This window comes from Corythoichthys intestinalis, chromosome 15 (assembly GCF_030265065.1).
Source record: "Corythoichthys intestinalis isolate RoL2023-P3 chromosome 15, ASM3026506v1, whole genome shotgun sequence".
NCBI lineage: Eukaryota > Metazoa > Chordata > Actinopteri > Syngnathiformes > Syngnathidae > Corythoichthys > Corythoichthys intestinalis.
The window spans coordinates 48,182,648-48,201,108 of record NC_080409.1 but is presented as its reverse complement, the minus strand read 5'-3'; the positions used below and the strand labels follow the sequence as shown (position 1 = coordinate 48,201,108).

General features: G+C 40.6%; 1 protein-coding gene across 1 annotated transcript in view; it reads left to right on the top strand.

Moving 5' to 3' along the window:
• fsip1 (fibrous sheath interacting protein 1) overlaps positions 1 to 10,829 on the top strand; it is a 102,710-nt gene extending 91,881 nt beyond the window's left edge. The window contains exon 10 of the mRNA XM_057859650.1: positions 10,460 to 10,829. Coding sequence (XP_057715633.1) covers positions 10,460 to 10,543 — 84 coding nt within the window. The 3' untranslated portion in view covers positions 10,544 to 10,829. The remainder of the gene's footprint in view (positions 1 to 10,459) is intronic.
• Positions 10,830 to 18,461: the final 7,632 nt, after the last annotated feature.

Here is an 18,461-nt window from a genome sequence, read left to right as displayed (position 1 = left end):
GGGATGTGAACCAAAGTGCTACAAGAGAGGAATTTGAGATTTTTTAAAAATATAATAGTGAGTCATCAACCACTTAGCAAGAGAACAATACTGTTTTCTCTGATGTGCTTTGTCACCATGGTTTCTCTTTGTTCAACTCATTGGCTCAATACTCCCAGTTCAAATGGATTTGACGCAGAGGTTGCGCTAGACATTTTTGTTGTCTGTCATTTTGACCGGTCATAATGTAAATTTACCCGTCACTTAAATTTTTAAAATGATAATGATGACATATTCAATAGTATTTAGTTTTCATTTATTTTTAATCAATATTGTAACGCTTGCTTGACGGCGAAAAATTAGACACGGAAGTCGTGGTATTTTTCTCCCTTTTTTTACTCTGTTTAGCGCCAACACCAACAAAACAAAAACTCCGCCCCCAAAGAAAAAGAGGCAACTATATAGACCCCAATCACCAACGTCACACAATGATCTTAATTGTGGTTGTCAGCCCAAAATCTTCTAAATATATATAAAATGCATCATACCAGATATAAAATGACTACTACATAGTCTGTGGTGATCGTTTGGTGCCCAGATTTCTTGTCGAATTACAGCAGTCCATCTCGCTCTCCTCTTCATGTCTCTCAGAATACGGTAGAACTTCAAGTCTCTCCGTCTATCTTCTCTATGACTGCAACCAACCGCCACACACGCCTTCACCATTTTGATTATTAACGTTAACGAGCAGAAAAACACGCCGTCATAGGAGGCATGTACGTAGCGGTAATGTGTAAACACGACGAGCTGACGGACAATATGGCAGCTCCAGTCAGGGGGGCGGAGTTGTGACGTCATGTGATTGGGGTCTATACACAGGCGGAAATCTAGTCCACCAATTGGATTACGCGCTGGCACACCGGGTGCACCAATAAGAACCTCGCGTTGATGTGTCAATCACGTTGCCGCCGCCAGACCCCGGTGACGCTACAATATTCTGACAGAATAGCCAACGACGTCATGCATTAAGAGAGACAATAGCTAATTAATATGCTCACTCGCCACCCTGTGGTCTGGGGTGTGAATTGCAACCTGTCAAAATGACGGACGGACTTTTTTCCGTCACCATTTTAAAAAACCGGTCAACGACGGAAAATATTCGGTTAACGCGACCCCTGATTTGACGTCTACATACCTGTGAACTAGTGTGGTTTGCCCATGTATTTTACGGGATGTTTAATTTTTTAACGGTTACAGTGTGCAGTAAAAAAAAAAAATCACACGGGAAAACACAAAGTACCGAGACAAAAACTAAACATATACACGTCGTCCCCGGGTTACCACCTGTGTTGTTACTAGGGTTGTTCCGATCATGTTTTTTTGCTCCCGATCCGATCCCGATCGTTTTAGTTTGAGTATCTGCCGATCCCGATATTTCCCGATCTGATTGCTTTTTTTTGCTCCCGATTCAATTCCAATCATTCCCGATAATTTTTCCCGATCATATACATTTTGGCAATGCATTAAGAAAAAAATGAATAAAACTCGGACGAATATATACATTCAACATACAGTACATAAGTACTGTATTTGTTTATTATGACAATAAATCCTCAAGATGGCATTTACATTATTAACATTCTTTCTGTGAGAGGGATCCACGGATAGAAAGACTTGTAAATCTTAAAGGATAAATGTGACTTTGTATGTTGTGACTAAATATTGCCATCTCGTGTATTTGTTGAGCTTTCAGTAAATGATACTGCAGCCAATTAATTGTTCTGCCCAAATGCATGATGGGAAGTGCAACCATGACTGTGCGTAGGGGCGCCAATTGATATATCTTCTGTGCGTTGGGAAAAAACATAGGGTGTTAAGAAAAAGATCAACTACTACCTTTCTTCCCCACATTGCCTCCCACGATATTTTTAATTGCTGAGAGAGGGATTGTAAGGCTTTAGCCAAATAAAAAAAGGCTCCAAAGGCTGTCAAAATTCTCTTTACTCATTATACGCTGCCTTTTAGCGTTATATATAGGTAAAACGGCGCCTTGATAGATTGAACGCGACAATGCGTGAGTGGGTCGTGCAGCGCATGCGTTAATCATTTAACGTGATTAATTTCAAAAATTAATTACCGCCGTTAACGCAATAAATTTGATAGCCCTACTGTAAGCCAAAACTACTTTGGATGAGTGTAAGACATTTTGTCTGTAACGTTAAATACTATTAGAAAACGATTTAAATTAAAAAAATATATATATATATTTAAAAGAGGCATGTCCGATATTTTTTTGCCGATTCCGATACTTTGAAAATGACGTGATCGGACCCGATCGATCGGGACATCTTTAGTTGTTACTGTTATTTTCTTCAGTAGTGAGTAATCTAATTAATTACTTTTCTCATCTTGGCAACGCCGTTACCGTTACTGAGTCGGGAAAGGCGTGCGTTACTATGTTGGTTGACTGACGCGAGAAAAGTCTGACGGACTCACGGAGACGAGAGAGCAGAGCTGGAGTGGGGAGGAGGCAAGGGAAAGTGACGCTGTTGCAAACGCGATGCTACTATGCTAGGTGGCTCCAATAATACCTGATGGTAGCCGATAGCCTACAAGCCCACATGATGCTTCGGTAGATATCACATACAGTATATACAGAACTAGATGCAAATGACAGACACGGCTGCATTAGCAACATGTATAATAAAGAACTAGATGCGTTAGTAAACAGCCGCCATCTTAAAGCAGTAGACTTCGCAAGAAGGCTCTGTTGTAGAGAACCTTCCTAGCGAACCTAAGTAACTTTTTATCTAAAATGCTCCTAAATCGGCAAAATCTTGACTTAAACCTATCTTTAAATGATGAAATAGTTTTAAAACTTACACATGTCAAATTAGACAGAAGGGAACTAATGCAATAACGGGTGCAATTTTAACAACATTAACGGTTGATTCACAACATTAAATGACATGGAAACAGATTTTGATTTAAAATGTCCTGGTATTTCAAAGCATTCATGATGCCATGCACCCTAGCAAGGTTCCCAGGGCCTTTGGAAGTGAAATAGTCCCACAGCATCACTGACCCTCGCCCGTACGTCACAGTGGGTATGAGGTGCTTTTCAGCATGCGCATCTTTCCTGGCACGCCAGACCCACTTAGAGTGTTTGTTGCCAAAAAGCTCAATCTTGGTCTCATCTGACCAAAGCACACGGTCCCAGTTGAAGCCTGGGACCGAATGCTTTGAAATACCAGGACATTTGAAATCAAAATCTGTTGCCCTCTGCCCGAAAGCTGAAGATGGGTCGTCAATGGGTCTTTCAGCAAGACAATGACCCTAAACATATGGCCAAATCTACACAGTTCATGGTTCACCAGACACAAAATCAAGCTTGTGAAACATTATAGGAGACTATTAGGTGCTGTTTTGTTGGCAAAAGGGGGTTGTACAGCACAGGCGGTTTTTCCTATGGGCAATGTGGGCGACCGCCCAGGGCGCAATCTATATGGGGGCGCACAGGCGCCCTCGAGGAGAAAAAAAAAAAAAAAAAATCCGCTAGGGTTTTGGATTAATACTGCTCATTTCCACGTCAAGTTATTAGAGTGGGCGCTAGGGCGCTCCTAACTATCATGTCAACTGCTGCTGAGAGTCATGTGTGTCAGGGAGGGGCAGGGGGTGACGGGAGGGGGATCAGCTATTCGCAACTGCAGTGAGTGAGCAGGGCGAGTCTCAAACACTGTCAGAGGTGAAGCAAGGAGGGGAGCGGGGCTCTGTACCTTGTACAGCTTTTCACAGGCCACCTCATTATTCATGTGACTTCTTAAAGAAATGGTGATTTTTTTTCCAAGAAAGTCCATTAATGGGTCTATCATATTCCTCGTTCAATACTCTACAAGAAAAATATAACATATATGCATCTAAAATAATCCTAAACGATGTTATTAGCAATTTTAATACTCCTTTTAGCAAGGTTACTTGGGTATGCGGTATGCCGCTGCGTACGTTCCCATAGCAACCAGTCCTATTATTGTCCTACGTCAAAAGCGCTGCATATTCTGAGAGCGAGAATAGGCGTAAGCGTAAGGTGCGCATTTGGAGCAGAGGACGGCCACCCCATCTGTGCGTCCATGAACGAATGTAAGTATTTCCTCTTCATGCCATAAAGTTCTTATGATAAGTTAGAGCCGTCATCTGCGCGACCGTTACGTGTTTTTCCTGTTACGTCAGCTGGTTGATCCCACTCGTTCTCGCTGCGTCGAGGAGAGCGTTCTTTACTTTATATTCGCATTGCACATTTGTTTTAAGAGGGAAGGTGTTAGTTTAGCATCTTAAAATGATGTTGTACATCCATATGAGTGTAAAGTGCTTAGTTTTCGCCACTTTTATGGCCAAGATGACCGCACGCAGCACGCACTCGAACCCCCCGCCCCCACCTTCGTGTTCATTTTACTGCACAAATATGTATGTGTGTCACGTGACTCAGAGTGAGTGGGCGGCGATCGGCCCTTTATTAATTGGCAAAATGAAAAGTTATCCGTCTGGAAATAAAAAAAGAAAGAAAAAAAAAAGCAGAAGAGGAGAAAAGGAAGCAAGACAGCGGTGAGTGTACTATGTTACTGTAGTTTTATGTCCTAATGTAGTCGAAGCACTGCAGACTAGTAGTAGTAAACAAATTAACTGCCTTAACTTGTTGTAACTAGCTTGTTAGCGTTTGCTAACAGCATTGCAGCATGCTCTCGTTTCTTCATTCATAAAGATGTTACCTAGAACATTAAATCAGTGTTTAGAATCACCATACACACTGATCAGTCAGACTGATAAGATGTTACAGGATTCACTTCTGTGCCAGAATGTTATCCTTATTAAGTAAAAGCAATATAACTTACCAGCTAGTCAGTAGAATACGGTATGTGTACTAAGCACAATAATAATAATCCCAAGTACATTTTGTTTATTAAGGCAAATGTGTGTAAATAATTAAGGATAGTGTGAAGTCAATGAATAATGCAAAAAAGCGCTCTATGAGAGCGAGGCTTTATTAGATTTTTATTAAATATGCTATTGCTAAAAGTCCCACTGTCCCCCTTACTTGCACATGCTCAAAGGGCCCCATGTTGCCTTTTGCCTAGGGCCCCAGGGGACAAGTTTGGATGTCGGGGGGGCGCTGATGGGTTGGTTCGCCCAGGGCGCGAAAGTAGCCAGGACCGCCACTGGTACAAAGTATTAACACCAGGGGTGCTAATAATTGTGACCAGTGTTGTTAATAACGGCGTTACAATATAACGGCGTTACTAACGGCGTTATTTTTTTCAGCAATGAGTAATCTAATTAATTACTTTTCTCATCTTGGCAACGCCGTTACCGTTACTGAGGCGGGAAAGGCGTGCGTTACTATGCGTTACTAAGTTGGTTTAATAAAAAAAGTCTGAGAGAAACGGACTCACGGGGACGAGAGCAGAGCAGCAGTGGGGAAGACGCCGTTGCAACCGCGATGCTAGGTGGCTCCGTAGCCATAGCCGACAAACTACGCCCACAAGACACGGTAGATATCATATTATAGAACTAGATGCAAAAACTGACACAGCTGCATTGCCAACATGTTTTAAGGACTACATGCGTTAGTAAACAGCCGCCATCTTAAAGCAGTAGACCTCTCAGGAAAGCCCTGATGTAGAGATCCTTCCTAGCGAACCTAAGTAACTTTTTTTTTTTTTTTTTTCATTTAAAATGCTTCTAAATCGGCAAAATCGTAACTTAAATCTATCTTTAAATGATGAAACAGTTTTAAAACTTACACATGTTTAAAGTAGACAGAAGGGAACTAATGCAATAACGGGAGCAATTTTAACAACTTTAACGGTTGATTCACAACTTTAAATGACTTCCACACATAGCAAAGGTTACTAGCTAGTTATCGCAATACCCTTGTGTCTAGTTAAGTGGAGGGTAAAGAATTGGGCTAGGGCCAATTGTCCCCCAAATCCTTTAAACTTCACATTGTGTGACCTGTTTTTTTTTTGTTGTTTTTTGTTTTTTTTGTTTCTTGTTTTTTTTTTTTTTTTTTTTTTTTTTTTGAGAAAAAAAAAATTATCACTAGTTACTTTGCCAAGTAACTAATTACTCTTACATTCAGGTAACTGAGTTACTAACGCAATTACTTTTTGGGAGAAGTAATTTGTAACTGTAATTAATTACTATTTTAAAGTAAAATTAACAACACTGATTGTGACACACATTATTTGATGACAAATAATTATTTCTTTATGTGGGATTTTTTTCCCCACTGAATAAATGCACTTGTATTGAAGGTTGGATTTTTCTCTTTTTTCCATTAAGGTCCCATATTATTTGAATTTAAAAATATATATATTAGAAGCTAAAAAACACATCTTAACCAGGGGTGCCAATAATTATGGATGGCACTGTACATTAGAGCTGGGAATCTTTGGGCACCTAACGATTCGATTCGATTCGATTACGATTACGGTTCAGAGGCTCCGATTTGATTATAAAACGATTATTGATGCACCCCCCGTCCTTTTTTTTTCCTCTTTTTTTTTTTTTTTAATGTTTTGTACATTAGTTCCAAAATTGTTCAAAAATACTCTCAGGCTAAACCAGACTACTATTTCAGTATCAAGTTAACATATAGCAGTAAACAAATATACAAAAATAACATTAAATAAAAAACTCCAGTCCCCATTCTGTATCAGCAGCTTTAAACTACATTCAATTAATTTAATGTTGTGAATCAACCATTAAATTTGTTAAAATTGCTCCCGTTATTCCATAATTTCCCTTTTGTCTACTTCCGACATGTGAAAGTTTTAAAACTATTTTAAAGATAGATTCAAGTCAATATTTTACCGATTTAGGAGTATTTTAGATAAAAAGTTAATTAGGTTTGCTTGGAAGGTTCGCTACAACAGCCTTGCAGGGAAGTGTACTGCTTTAAGATGGCGTCCGTTTATAACGCCAGCATCTAGCTTTTTGTTGATGTGCTGCTAACACTACCAAATCTATATTGCATCTAGTCCTATATAAATGATATCCACCGTAACATTATATGGATGTACTTTGGAGCAGCTTTTCGGCAGCAGTCAGGTATGTTGTTGTGTTTTTTTATCTCGTTGCATGAGTTGAGCTAGAGCCGTGAGTTGAGCATTGGCATTACCTGAGGGGCCGGGTAATGGGAAGCATGATGTTTAGCTACTCTCGCTCCGTTCCGTCCCGAAGACCGCGCGGCGCGCTGAGTGTTTTGTACTTCCGTTTTACTACGCATATTTCAATAATCGGAATTTGGATGTTAGTGAATCGTTCTCGAATCTTCCACGGCCGAATCACGAATAATCTAAGAATCGGAAATTTTGCACACCTCTACTGTACATACTACATAAAATAAGTAAGTAAGGATTTTTTTCCATGCATAGATATACAGTAGCTTCTCTGCCTCTAGGGTTTTCAAGGTCAAGTCCACAGTGCACCTTGCGTGTCAAAGGACCAAATCGTGGCAGCGCCTTTGGGGGGGACATCGAGGCTGGAATGCATACCACAGTGCCTGTGGACTCGTGCCTGTAGAGAAAATGATATACAGGTCTAGGTAATTGAAGGGGTCATAAATGACTAACACAGACAGAGCCTCTAAGACCCAAAGGCTGTCATTAAATTGTGGAGTGCTTAGAGCACGGGGCAGGATCATCTGGTGGAGATGTCTATCAACAAGTGAAAACCATGCTACCTTCCACAGGGTGGTCCGCTCAGGGGCAGCATCCACATGACCAATGAAGAGTATTAGCTGCAGCTTGTCGGGATAGATGAGACACAGGAATGTGAGGTTTTTTTTCTTTTGCCTCAGTGGAGGTGTGGTGGAAACATCTGCATGGATGTCACACTGGAGGATTATACCAGTGGTTCTCAAACTTTTCTATAAGATTATACAGCGAGCCATCTTTTTTCATGGTTAATGGGGACCAGAACCCCCTGCGAAAAGTGGAAAATCAAGCTGTAGGATTTAATTACAGTAACTGCATGATGCGTGGGGGGAACTTGGCACACCTCTTGGATGTCGTGTAGATCGACTCACGAGCGAAGAGCGCGTGTGGCGAGGATATGATGCTTCATTTGCGGGTAAAATAAAAGTTATCAAGCGGCAAGGTGGCTGAGTGGTTAGCATATCCGCCTCACAGTTCTGAGATCAGGACTGAGTTCAATCCCGGGCGCCGGCCTTCCTGCGTGGAGTTTGCATGTTCTCCCCGTGCCTGCATGGGTTTTCTCCTGGAACTCCGGTTTCCTCCCACCTCCCAAAAACAACTAAAAGTTTTACATATTTTAATGAGGATAGCATGCAAACAATGACAGAAGGGAGAAAAATAAGTCAGTGAACCCTCTGCCTGAGGAGACATCAAGAGGAATTGAAACCGTTTTTTACCAAACAATTTAAGTCAGCTGTGTGCCCAATCACTGATGAGTGCTTTAAAGCTGCCCTGCCCACTATAAAACACACACCTGGTAAGAATTGTCTTGATGAGAAGCATTGTCTTATGTGCATCATGGCTCGGTCAAAAGAGCTGTCTGAAGACCCGCGATCAAGGATTGTTGATTTGTATAAAGCTGGGAAAGGATACAAAACCATCTCTAAGTCTGGATGTTCATCAAATGACTGTCAGAGTAGTTACAAATGGAGAGAGTTTGGGACTGTTGCTCCTCTCCCAAGGAGTGGCCATCCACCAAAGATGATGCCCGGAGTTCAGCGCAGAATACTCAGAGAGGTAAAGAATAGAACCCTAGAGTGTCACTGGCACAGTCCAATATCTCTGTGCATACATCGACTATATGTAAAACCAAGAATGGTGTACATGGGAGGACTCCACGGAAGAAGCCACTGCTGTCAAAAAAAAAAAAATAATGTTGCTTGTTTAATGTTTTCAAAAAGGCACTTGGACACTCATCAGAAGTTTTGACAAAATATTTTGTGGACTGATGAAACCAAAGTTGAATTGTTTGAGAGTAACACACAACGTCATGTGTGGAGGAAAAATGGAAGAGCTCACCAACATCAACACCTCATCCCCACCGTGAAGCATGGTGGAGGGGGCATCATGATTTGGGGCTGTTTTGCTGCCTCAAGGCCTGGACAACTTGCAATCATTAATGGAAGAATGAATTCAAAAGTTTATCAGGATGTTTTGCAGGAAAACCCGAGGCTGTCTGTCAGACAGTTGAAGCTAAAAAGATAATAGATGCTGCAGTAAGACTATGATCCAAAACACAGAAGTAAAATCAACTTCAGAATGGTTTCAAAAGAACAAAACACACATTCTGGAGTGGCCAAGTCAGACTTGAACCCCATTGAGATGCTGTGGCATGACCTAAAGACAGCTATTCATGCCAGACATCCCAGGAATATGACTGAACTACAGCCGTTTTGTAGAGAAGAATGGCCAACATTAGTCCTGATCAATGTGCCATGGGTGGTTTTTAGTTAAAGCAGACACTGTTTTTTCATCTGTGTGATTTTAGACAAAGTTTATATCACATTTGGTGGCGATTTTATGCAGAAATGTGACAAATTCCAAAAGGTACAGATACTTTTTTATACCTCAGTCAGTTTATTAAGTGGTTCGGGCATCTGGTGCGGATGCCACCAGGGCACCTCCGTAGGGAGGTGTTCCTGACACGTCCAGCTGGGAGACCTCAGAGCAGGGCCAAGACCAGGTGGAATTATTAAATCTCGACATTGGCTAGGGCTATTGATGTCAAGAATTACATAATGCTCATGGGTGCTGCAGCCCATAAAATCAGTCGCACCTAAGCGCCAGCGGAGGGCGATAAAACTCCAAAAAACACAAGTAACAAGTGGACTTTGCACTGTTCTGTCATTTTAATCTGTTTGAGCGGGGCATGTCCGTTAATTTTGTCAAATATTTTAACGTGATTAATTTTAAAAAATTAATTACCGCCCGTTAACGCGATAATTTTGACAGCCCTACTACTTGCTCACAATTGTCATATTAAATCCTGCTCAGTCATGGTAATCAATGTGCAGCAGGCCTAAAGCAAACTCCCATTCATAACCAGAGGGCTACTTGTGTGAAGTCAGTTTTTTCATTTAAAAATAAATCCAACCGCCTACAAGGGATACATCAATTGGGAGTGTTTTTCTTGGGTTCTGATGAAGGAACATCCCCTTTTCTGCCATACATTATTATGATAAATAAACTAGCTGTTATCCCGGGTCATCTAACATCAAGGAACGGTTTAGAGTGATTAGTCAAAAGCTGAGCGTATGCCCGGTGAAGAATGCTTGCCGAGGGAGCACATTTAGGGAGGATCCTGAAATAAAATGGAAAATACGTAGTGTCTACTCTTGTTATAAGCAAGAACAGGCGAGCAAAGTATTATTTGACTGCTCACGATTCACTGTGTTAGTGCTTGTAAAAATGTCTGTATTAGCATACTGTATATATTTGTGTCTGTGCAGAGTGAGTCAGAGAGCCTCAGTCAGGAGCAGTTGCTTTGCCTGCTGGATGGTTTCGAGCTGACGGAGTCAGAGCCAGAACCTTGACATAAACATGGACCTTCACCACAAGAGGCCCTGCTGTCAAGATGTCCGTCAAACCACACGCCATTGTTGACATCACGCTTTCTGACTTCCAAAGTAGGAAGCGAGCGTTGCGGAGAGATTGTCGGGTGTAGTCACGTCACTGTCACAACAGACAACTTTAACTGCTAAAGAATGAGTCTTCTATGCTGGCAAATCTTGGGCTGTCTTAAACACGAGTTTGCTCTCACACTACTTACAAAAACATGTGTCGTTTGGCTTTGGAATGAGATTTCATAATGAAGCAGAAATAAATTACAACCTTTACATTCATTCATTCATTTTCCGAGCTGCCTATCCTCATGAGGGTCACTGGGGTGCTTGAGCCAATCCCAGCTAACTATTGGCAGCAGGCAGGGTACACCCTGAATCGGTTGACAACTTTTACAGTGGAACCTTATTTAACCTCTACCAGTGTTGTTTTTGACAGCCCTTTTAATTTTTGTCTTAGTCTTTTGGATGCAAACACTTATTAGTCTTAGTCATATTTTAATCAATTCAAAATGTGTTTGTTTTCGTCTAGTTTTAGTTGAGGAAATCTCATACAGATTTCGTGTAGTTTTAGTTGACAGTAGCGATGGGCGATACCAGTGATTTTAGATTCGATCCGATACCAAGTAATACCAAGGCCAAATATTGCGATCCCTATCGGATATCGATACCGGAAGTTCATATTCTATATATATATTAGGGGTGTCAAACGATTGAAATTTTTAATTGAGTTAATTACAGCTTAAAAATTAATTAATCGCAGTTAATCGCAATTCAAACATCTATAAAATATGCCATATTTTTCTGTAAATTATTGTTGGAATGGAAAGATAAGACACAAGATGGATATATACATTCAACATACGGTACATAAGTACTGTATTTCTTTATTATAACAATAAATCAACAAGATGGCATTACCATTATTAACATTCTGTTAAAGCGATCCATGGATAGAAAGACTTGTAGTTCTTAAAAGACAAGTTATAGAAATTTTATATCAAAACCCCTCTTCATGTTTTCGTTTTAATAAAATGTGTGAAATTTTCAAACAAAAAATAAACTAGTAGCCCGCCATTGGTTTGACCAAAAAAAGGAAAATAAACAAACAAAATTTCTGGCTCCGTGGCGACCTTCACGTCGGGGCGTTCCGGCAAGAAATTCTAGCCACTTTCACCCCTGACTTTTATACACGTATCCTAGCTACCACGCGTTACAATGTACAAGACATGGATTACACAAGGTGTGCTCTTTGGCCTGTACTGTATGTAAAGCACACGACAGCTCTGGATGCTAAGAATCTACATAATTATATTCGAATAAGTTTGAAACGCAATATGCTTACCTTGAATATCTGCTAACAAAACCGGAGTTCCCAACAGCACTCTCTCGCTTTGTTGCCATTGAGACTCACTTGCAGCGAGTGCATCACCAGTTTTGCCCAACTTTTGTCTTATCAGGTATTTGCTGCATGCATTTTTCTCTGAAGCTCGTTTTGTGAACGACCGACAGTGCTATCCTGCTCCTCACTTTTCAGATCTGGTTCAAATAGGAAGGGTAGAACCGACGACATGTTGGGAAAGCTAACGAGTGACACGCCGGAATTTCGGCAACAGGCTGACGTCACGCACTGCGACGTAACAAGAATAGCGACCTATGTCTTAAAATAATTTTACAAACTTAATTAAAACAAAAACATTAGGAGGGGATTTGATATCAAATTATTATAACTCATACTAACATTTATCTTTTAAGAATTACTTGTCTTAAAAATAGAGGATCCCTTTAACCTATTTTCCTTGTTGGTGCAAAATAGTGGACATCAGGTTTTTTTAGTATGAGATGATGGTCTTTCCACATGACTAATAGTCATACCATATTTAAATACAAGACATTCTTTTCATTCCTGCCTCAACAGGTGATCAATTGCCAAGGTCTGATGATCACTATGGGACACTTCTCCTTGTAGACCGTTTCTGTTTGCTTGTGCTTGCCCAGTGCAAGTAGCAACGTTGGATGACACCTATGGCTCCATTCATCTCGCTCTTCCCCTCACATTGCGACCCGGTGCCGACAGTAGGAATAATCTCACATTCCTGCGATTTGAAAACATGTCAGCCAGATAGCGCCTTCGAGATCGGACCCTGGCGAGAGAAACTATCCAGGAACGTAAACACACTCATAAATGAAACCGCAAAACTTTTTTTCGGACTATTCAGTCGATACGATTTGACAGGTTTCACAAATATGTATTATTAACGACGCAAAGAGACGAAGAGTGGTGAGCTAAGCGTGGCAAGAATGAGGTCAGTTTTAATGTCTATACGTAAAGAGACATGCTACATTCTCAGACTGTCTGGGTCTTTGGCCAGACGTTCCACTTTACATACACAGCTCTACTTCCTATTGATGCTTTTCCCATCTATACATTTTATATAGCACTTAATGACGGGAGCCTATCCCGTCCGACTTTGGGGATCACTCTCGACCCTATGCAGTGTGCATGTTAGGAAAAAGTAGGACCACCGTCCATTGACCTTTTTCTTACTTCAATAGAGATAATGTTACTGTGAGGGCTACATTTTTCAATTTCCCCTGTGTCTTCAACACCATCATTCATCCAGCAGAGATGGTCGGTAGTTTAGTCCTTGTGGCGTTGACTGGCTATCTGACAGACTCGTTGAGGTAATGTTGACGCCACATGCTGAAGTGACTCATTTCCGATTTTTTTGCCTTTATTTGACTTGTGTGAGATACAGCATACGGTGACCAAACGTCCTCTTTTGCCCTTACACGTCCACTTTTTACATCCTGTCCGACATTTCCGGCGGGGTTTTATAAATTGATGAAAATGTCCGGTTTTCATTCATTTTACGGGACTAATTAGCATGTTGAAATTGACTGACTCTTTGCACAGAATACTATGGTACTGTGCTGCCTGTGACGTGTTCCTAGAGAGCCTGGCCAGTTGTTAAGACTTTTATTACGATCAATACGTACAGTGCCCTCCATAGTTATTGGCACCCCTGAAAAAGATGTGTTTTTTTAGCTTCTAATATATTTTTTTTAATTCAAATAATATGGGACCTTAATGGGAAAAAAAGAGAAAAATCCAACCTTCAATACAAGTGCATTCATTCAGTGGGGAAAAAATCCCACATAAAGAAAAAATTATTTGACATCAAATAATGTGTGTCACAATTATTAGCACCCCTGGTGTTAATACTTTGTACCCCCTTTTGCCAACAAATCAAGGTCTGGGGACTGAGATGGCCATGGGAGGAGCTTGATTTTGTGTCTGGTGAACCATTTCTGTGTAGATTTGGCCATATGTTTAGGGTTATTGTCTTGCTGAAAGACCCAGTGACGACCCATCTTCAGCTTTCGAGCAGAGAGCAACAGATTTTGATTTAAAATGTCCTGGTATTTCAAAGCATTCATGATGCCATGCACCCTAACAAGGTTCCCAGGGCCTTTGGAAGCGAAACAGCCCCACAGCATCACTGACCCACCCCCATACTTCACAGTGGGTATGAGGTACTTTTCAGCATCCGCATCTTTCGTGGCACGCCAGACCCACTCAGAGTGTTTGTTGCCAAAAAGCTTAATCTTGGTCTCATCTGACCAAAGCACACGGTCCCAGTTGAAGCCTGGGACCATGTGTGTTTTTGTGTGTGACCAAGATTGAGCTTTTTGGCAACAAACACTCTAAGTGGGTCTGGCGTGCAATTAGTGGATGACTACATACTTATTTGCCCCACTGTATATCTGTAGCGCTGCAATGCATGCTAGGAAGCATGTTGGACAACAACAATGTTGACAGCAGGTGGCAGAAGAGGTTGACTGTCTCCCCCAAGTGTGCAGTGATGGCCAAATGAAGCTTCTTGAAGCAATGAAGTTTTGCAGCCAATGGGTTCAAAGCTTCATGGTGGTTCATTTGGTCTCATGATAGCTGTATGATGCCGCAGTCAAATAAAGTGTTACTGGTAAATATCTTTTCATGTAAAAATCCCATAATACAGTGAGGACAGCTGTGGCTTATAGTCCAGTGCGCCTTATATATGCACAAATGCTGTTTTCATGCCAAATTCGGTGGGTGGCGGCTTATATTTAGGTGTGCTTTATAGTGCAAAAATTACGGTAATTCGTTCCACAGCCCTAAAATACACACTAAATCCTTAAGAAATACTGCTGGTACTATTGCAAATAGCAATTACACAGAGCAAAACAAATAAATTATGAATAAAGATCTCAGGATACTAATATAATAATAGTAATAGCAATAATAATACCTGTAATAATGTAAAGAATCGGGTTTTAATGTGGCGGATGTGTTTTGTGTATTATACCTGAACCATGTTCTGTTGCTGGCGTCAGCATAGGCAGATCTACTATTCAGGCAAAGTAGGCGATCGCCTTGGGCCCCCAACCAGTAGGGGGCCCCCAACCAGCTGCCCTTGCCCCAACGAGCAAGAGCTTGGGCCACCGGAGCCAGCAGCACCCCCAACTATTCGTCTTGTATAATCATGTCAGCATACCAAACAAACAAATAACAAAACAAAAAAGAAAGCCATTTGAATGCTGCTTTTATATTATCTCTCCCCCCACACATGGACTGTTCCATGGCGACGGACTGAGTATCAGTCGCTTAGCTTCATTTAGCGCCGTTTAGCTTCGCCAAGCATCGCTTAGCTCCGCTTAGCTGTTCGTTAGCTTCACTTAGCTCTCCCGCATTTTTCACGCCACTAAGCTCGCTATTTTTACAGCTCACTTGCAACTTTGCACGTCGTTTATTTCAAACACATGAGCGAAGTGCAGTGAGGGAGAAGTTGAGAACAGGCCGCTAATGCCTCTGTTAACTTTCTTCTTCTTCACACCGAACATAAAATACACAACAGCACACCCTGTGGCGAAACAATTAAGTACAGTTCCAATCAGTCATACAATAACACTCAATAGCTGGTTAACAGCATTTGCTAACGAAAAAAAATTAAATCTATTAGTGACACCACAAGCAATGACAAAGAATGTTGTTTTACAGAGTGTAAAGCTTTCGGTTCGCGGTCTAGCGAACGTACCTCCAGTGAACATTTCAAAATAAAAGCACATCATGTTCGTCATATAAATAACGATTTCTGGAGTTAATCCCACATACTTCAGAATATTATGATATGTTGAGTAAATACTACAGAATACAGATTCTACACTAAGAATAGCTTTCAAATGACACTCTTTATGACAAATATGGTTGGCAATGAATAATTATTATAATACTATTATATATATAGTAGTATACTATAATAATAATGCTAGAATTTTTTTTTAAGAATTGTTTTGAATGATGTTGGAAAGGCAAAGTCGGTGTTCTGAATCTGTTTACTTTCCATTCTTTTGCACTAGTAAATGCTGTCAGCATTTAACCTCAGTTTATTTATGATTAATTATTGTTATTTACATGATTATTTGTACTTTGATTAAGAATTTTAGTGTTCCAAAATGGTTTTTTGGATTAATGAGCGTCAACAAAAATGTAATTGCTAAATTAATTTAAAAAAAAAGAAAATTATTAGATTAGTCGACTAATCGTAAAACTAGTCGGCTGACTAATCAGGAGAAAATTTGTCGTTTAGGACAGCCCTAGTGTACCTAAACAACAGGAACATATTTCCTCCACACCCATCTCACCTTTTTAACCCTTTAACACCTCAGCCTATTTTGGCCGAATTTGCATGCCTTTGATGTTGCGTTTATATTTCAAAGATAAAATTGTTTACAATGGCCAAGTTGGGTCCCTTTTTTTTTAGGACATCTTGAACTTCATGTCCAAACTGTTGTTTTCTTCACTGACCAACTTTAATCCACATGTTGGACCCCAAAAGACAAAAAAAATCCCAAAATCTTTTTTCAAAATTTGTAATGTTGGAAGTCCCACTGACAACCAAACATGCTCGACCAACCGTTTTGAAGCTTGATAATATTTATTTAACTTGCTAGGGTAAACATTCAATTGAAAAAATAAGATTGAATGGTTTTATGTTTGACAATTCAACACAAACAGCAGCTATGGTCATAGGCGTTTTTGGCCTTCACCCATACTCTGGTCAAAACATGTTATATACAGTGCAAAATAGTGAGAAAAAAAAATGATATATATTATCCAACACAAAAAAGGTTTGGAGGATATCTCTTTGTGAAGTTAGGTATTGTACCTATCACCATATCAAAGGTATATACAGTGCCTTGCAAAAGTATTCGGCCCCCTTGAACCTTGCAACCTTTCGCCACATTTCAGGCTTCAAACATAAAGATATAAAATTTTAATTTTTTGTCAAGAATCAACAACAAGTGGGACACAATCGTGAAGTGGAACAACATTTATTGGATCATTTAAACTTTTTTAACAAATAAAAAACTGAAAAGTGGGGCGTGCAATATTATTCGGCCCCCTTGCGTTAATACTTTGTAGCGCCACCTTTTGCTCCAATTACAGCTGCAAGTCGCTTGGGGTATGTTTCTATCAGTTTTGCACATCGAGAGACTGACATTCTTGCCCATTCTTCCTTGCAAAACAGCTCGAGCTCAGTGAGGTTGGATGGAGAATGTTTGTGAACAGCAGTCTTCAGCTCTTTCCACAGATTCTCGATTGGATTCAGGTCTGGACTTTGACTTGGCCATTCTAACACCTGGATACGTTTATATTGAACCATTCCATTGTAGATTTGGCTTTATGTTTTGGATCATTGTCCTGTTGGAAGATAAATCTCCGTCCCAGTCTCAGGTCTTGTGCAGATACCAACAGGTTTTCTTCCAGAATGTTCCTGTATTTGGCTGCATCCATCTTCCCGTCAATTTTAACCATCTTCCCTGTCCCTGCTGAAGAAAAGCAGGCCCAAACCATGATGCTACCACCACCATGTTTGACAGTGGGGATGGTGTGTTCAGGGTGATGAGCTGTGTTGCTTTTACGCCAAACATATCGTTTTGCATTGTGGCCAAAAAGTTCAATTTTGGTTTCATCTGACCAGAGCACCTTCTTCCACATGTTTGGTGTGTCTCCCAGGTGGCTTGTGGCAAACTTTAAACGAGACTTTTTATGGATATCTTTGAGAAATGGCTTTCTTCTTGCCACTCTTCCATAAAGGCCAGATTTGTGCAGTGAATGACTGATTGTTGTCCTATGGACAGACTCTCCCACCTCAGCTGTAGATCTCTGCAGTTCATCCAGAGTGATCATGGGCCTCTTGGCTGCATCTCTGATCAGTTTTCTCCTTGTTTGAGAAGAAAGTTTGGAAGGACGGCCGGGTCCTGGTAGATTTGCAGTGGTCTGATGCTCCTTCCATTTCAATATGATGGCTTGCACAGTGCTCCTTGAGATGTTTAAAGCTTGGGAAATCTTTTTGTATCCAAATCCTGCTTTAAACGTCTCCACAATAGTATCTCGGACCTGCCTGGTGTGTTCCTTGGTTTTCATAATGCTCTCTGCACTTTAAACAGAACCCTGAAACTATCACAGAGCAGGTGCATTTAAATGGAGACTTGATTACACACAGGTGGATTCTATTTATCATCATCGGTCATTTAGGACAACATTGGATCATTCAGACATCCTCACTGAACTTCTGGAGTGAGTTTGCTGCACTGAAAGTAAAGGGGCCGAATAATATTGCACGCGCCACTTTTCAGTTTTTTATTTGTTAAAAAAGTTTAAATTATCCAATAAATGTTATTCCACTTCACGATTGTGTCCCACTTGTTGTTGATTCTTGACAAAAAAATTAAATTTCATATCTTTATGTTTGAAGCCTGAAATGTGGCGAAAGGTTGCAAAATTCAAGGGGGCCGAATACTTTTGCAAGGCACTGTATGTACATGCAATCAAGCTTCTCGAACA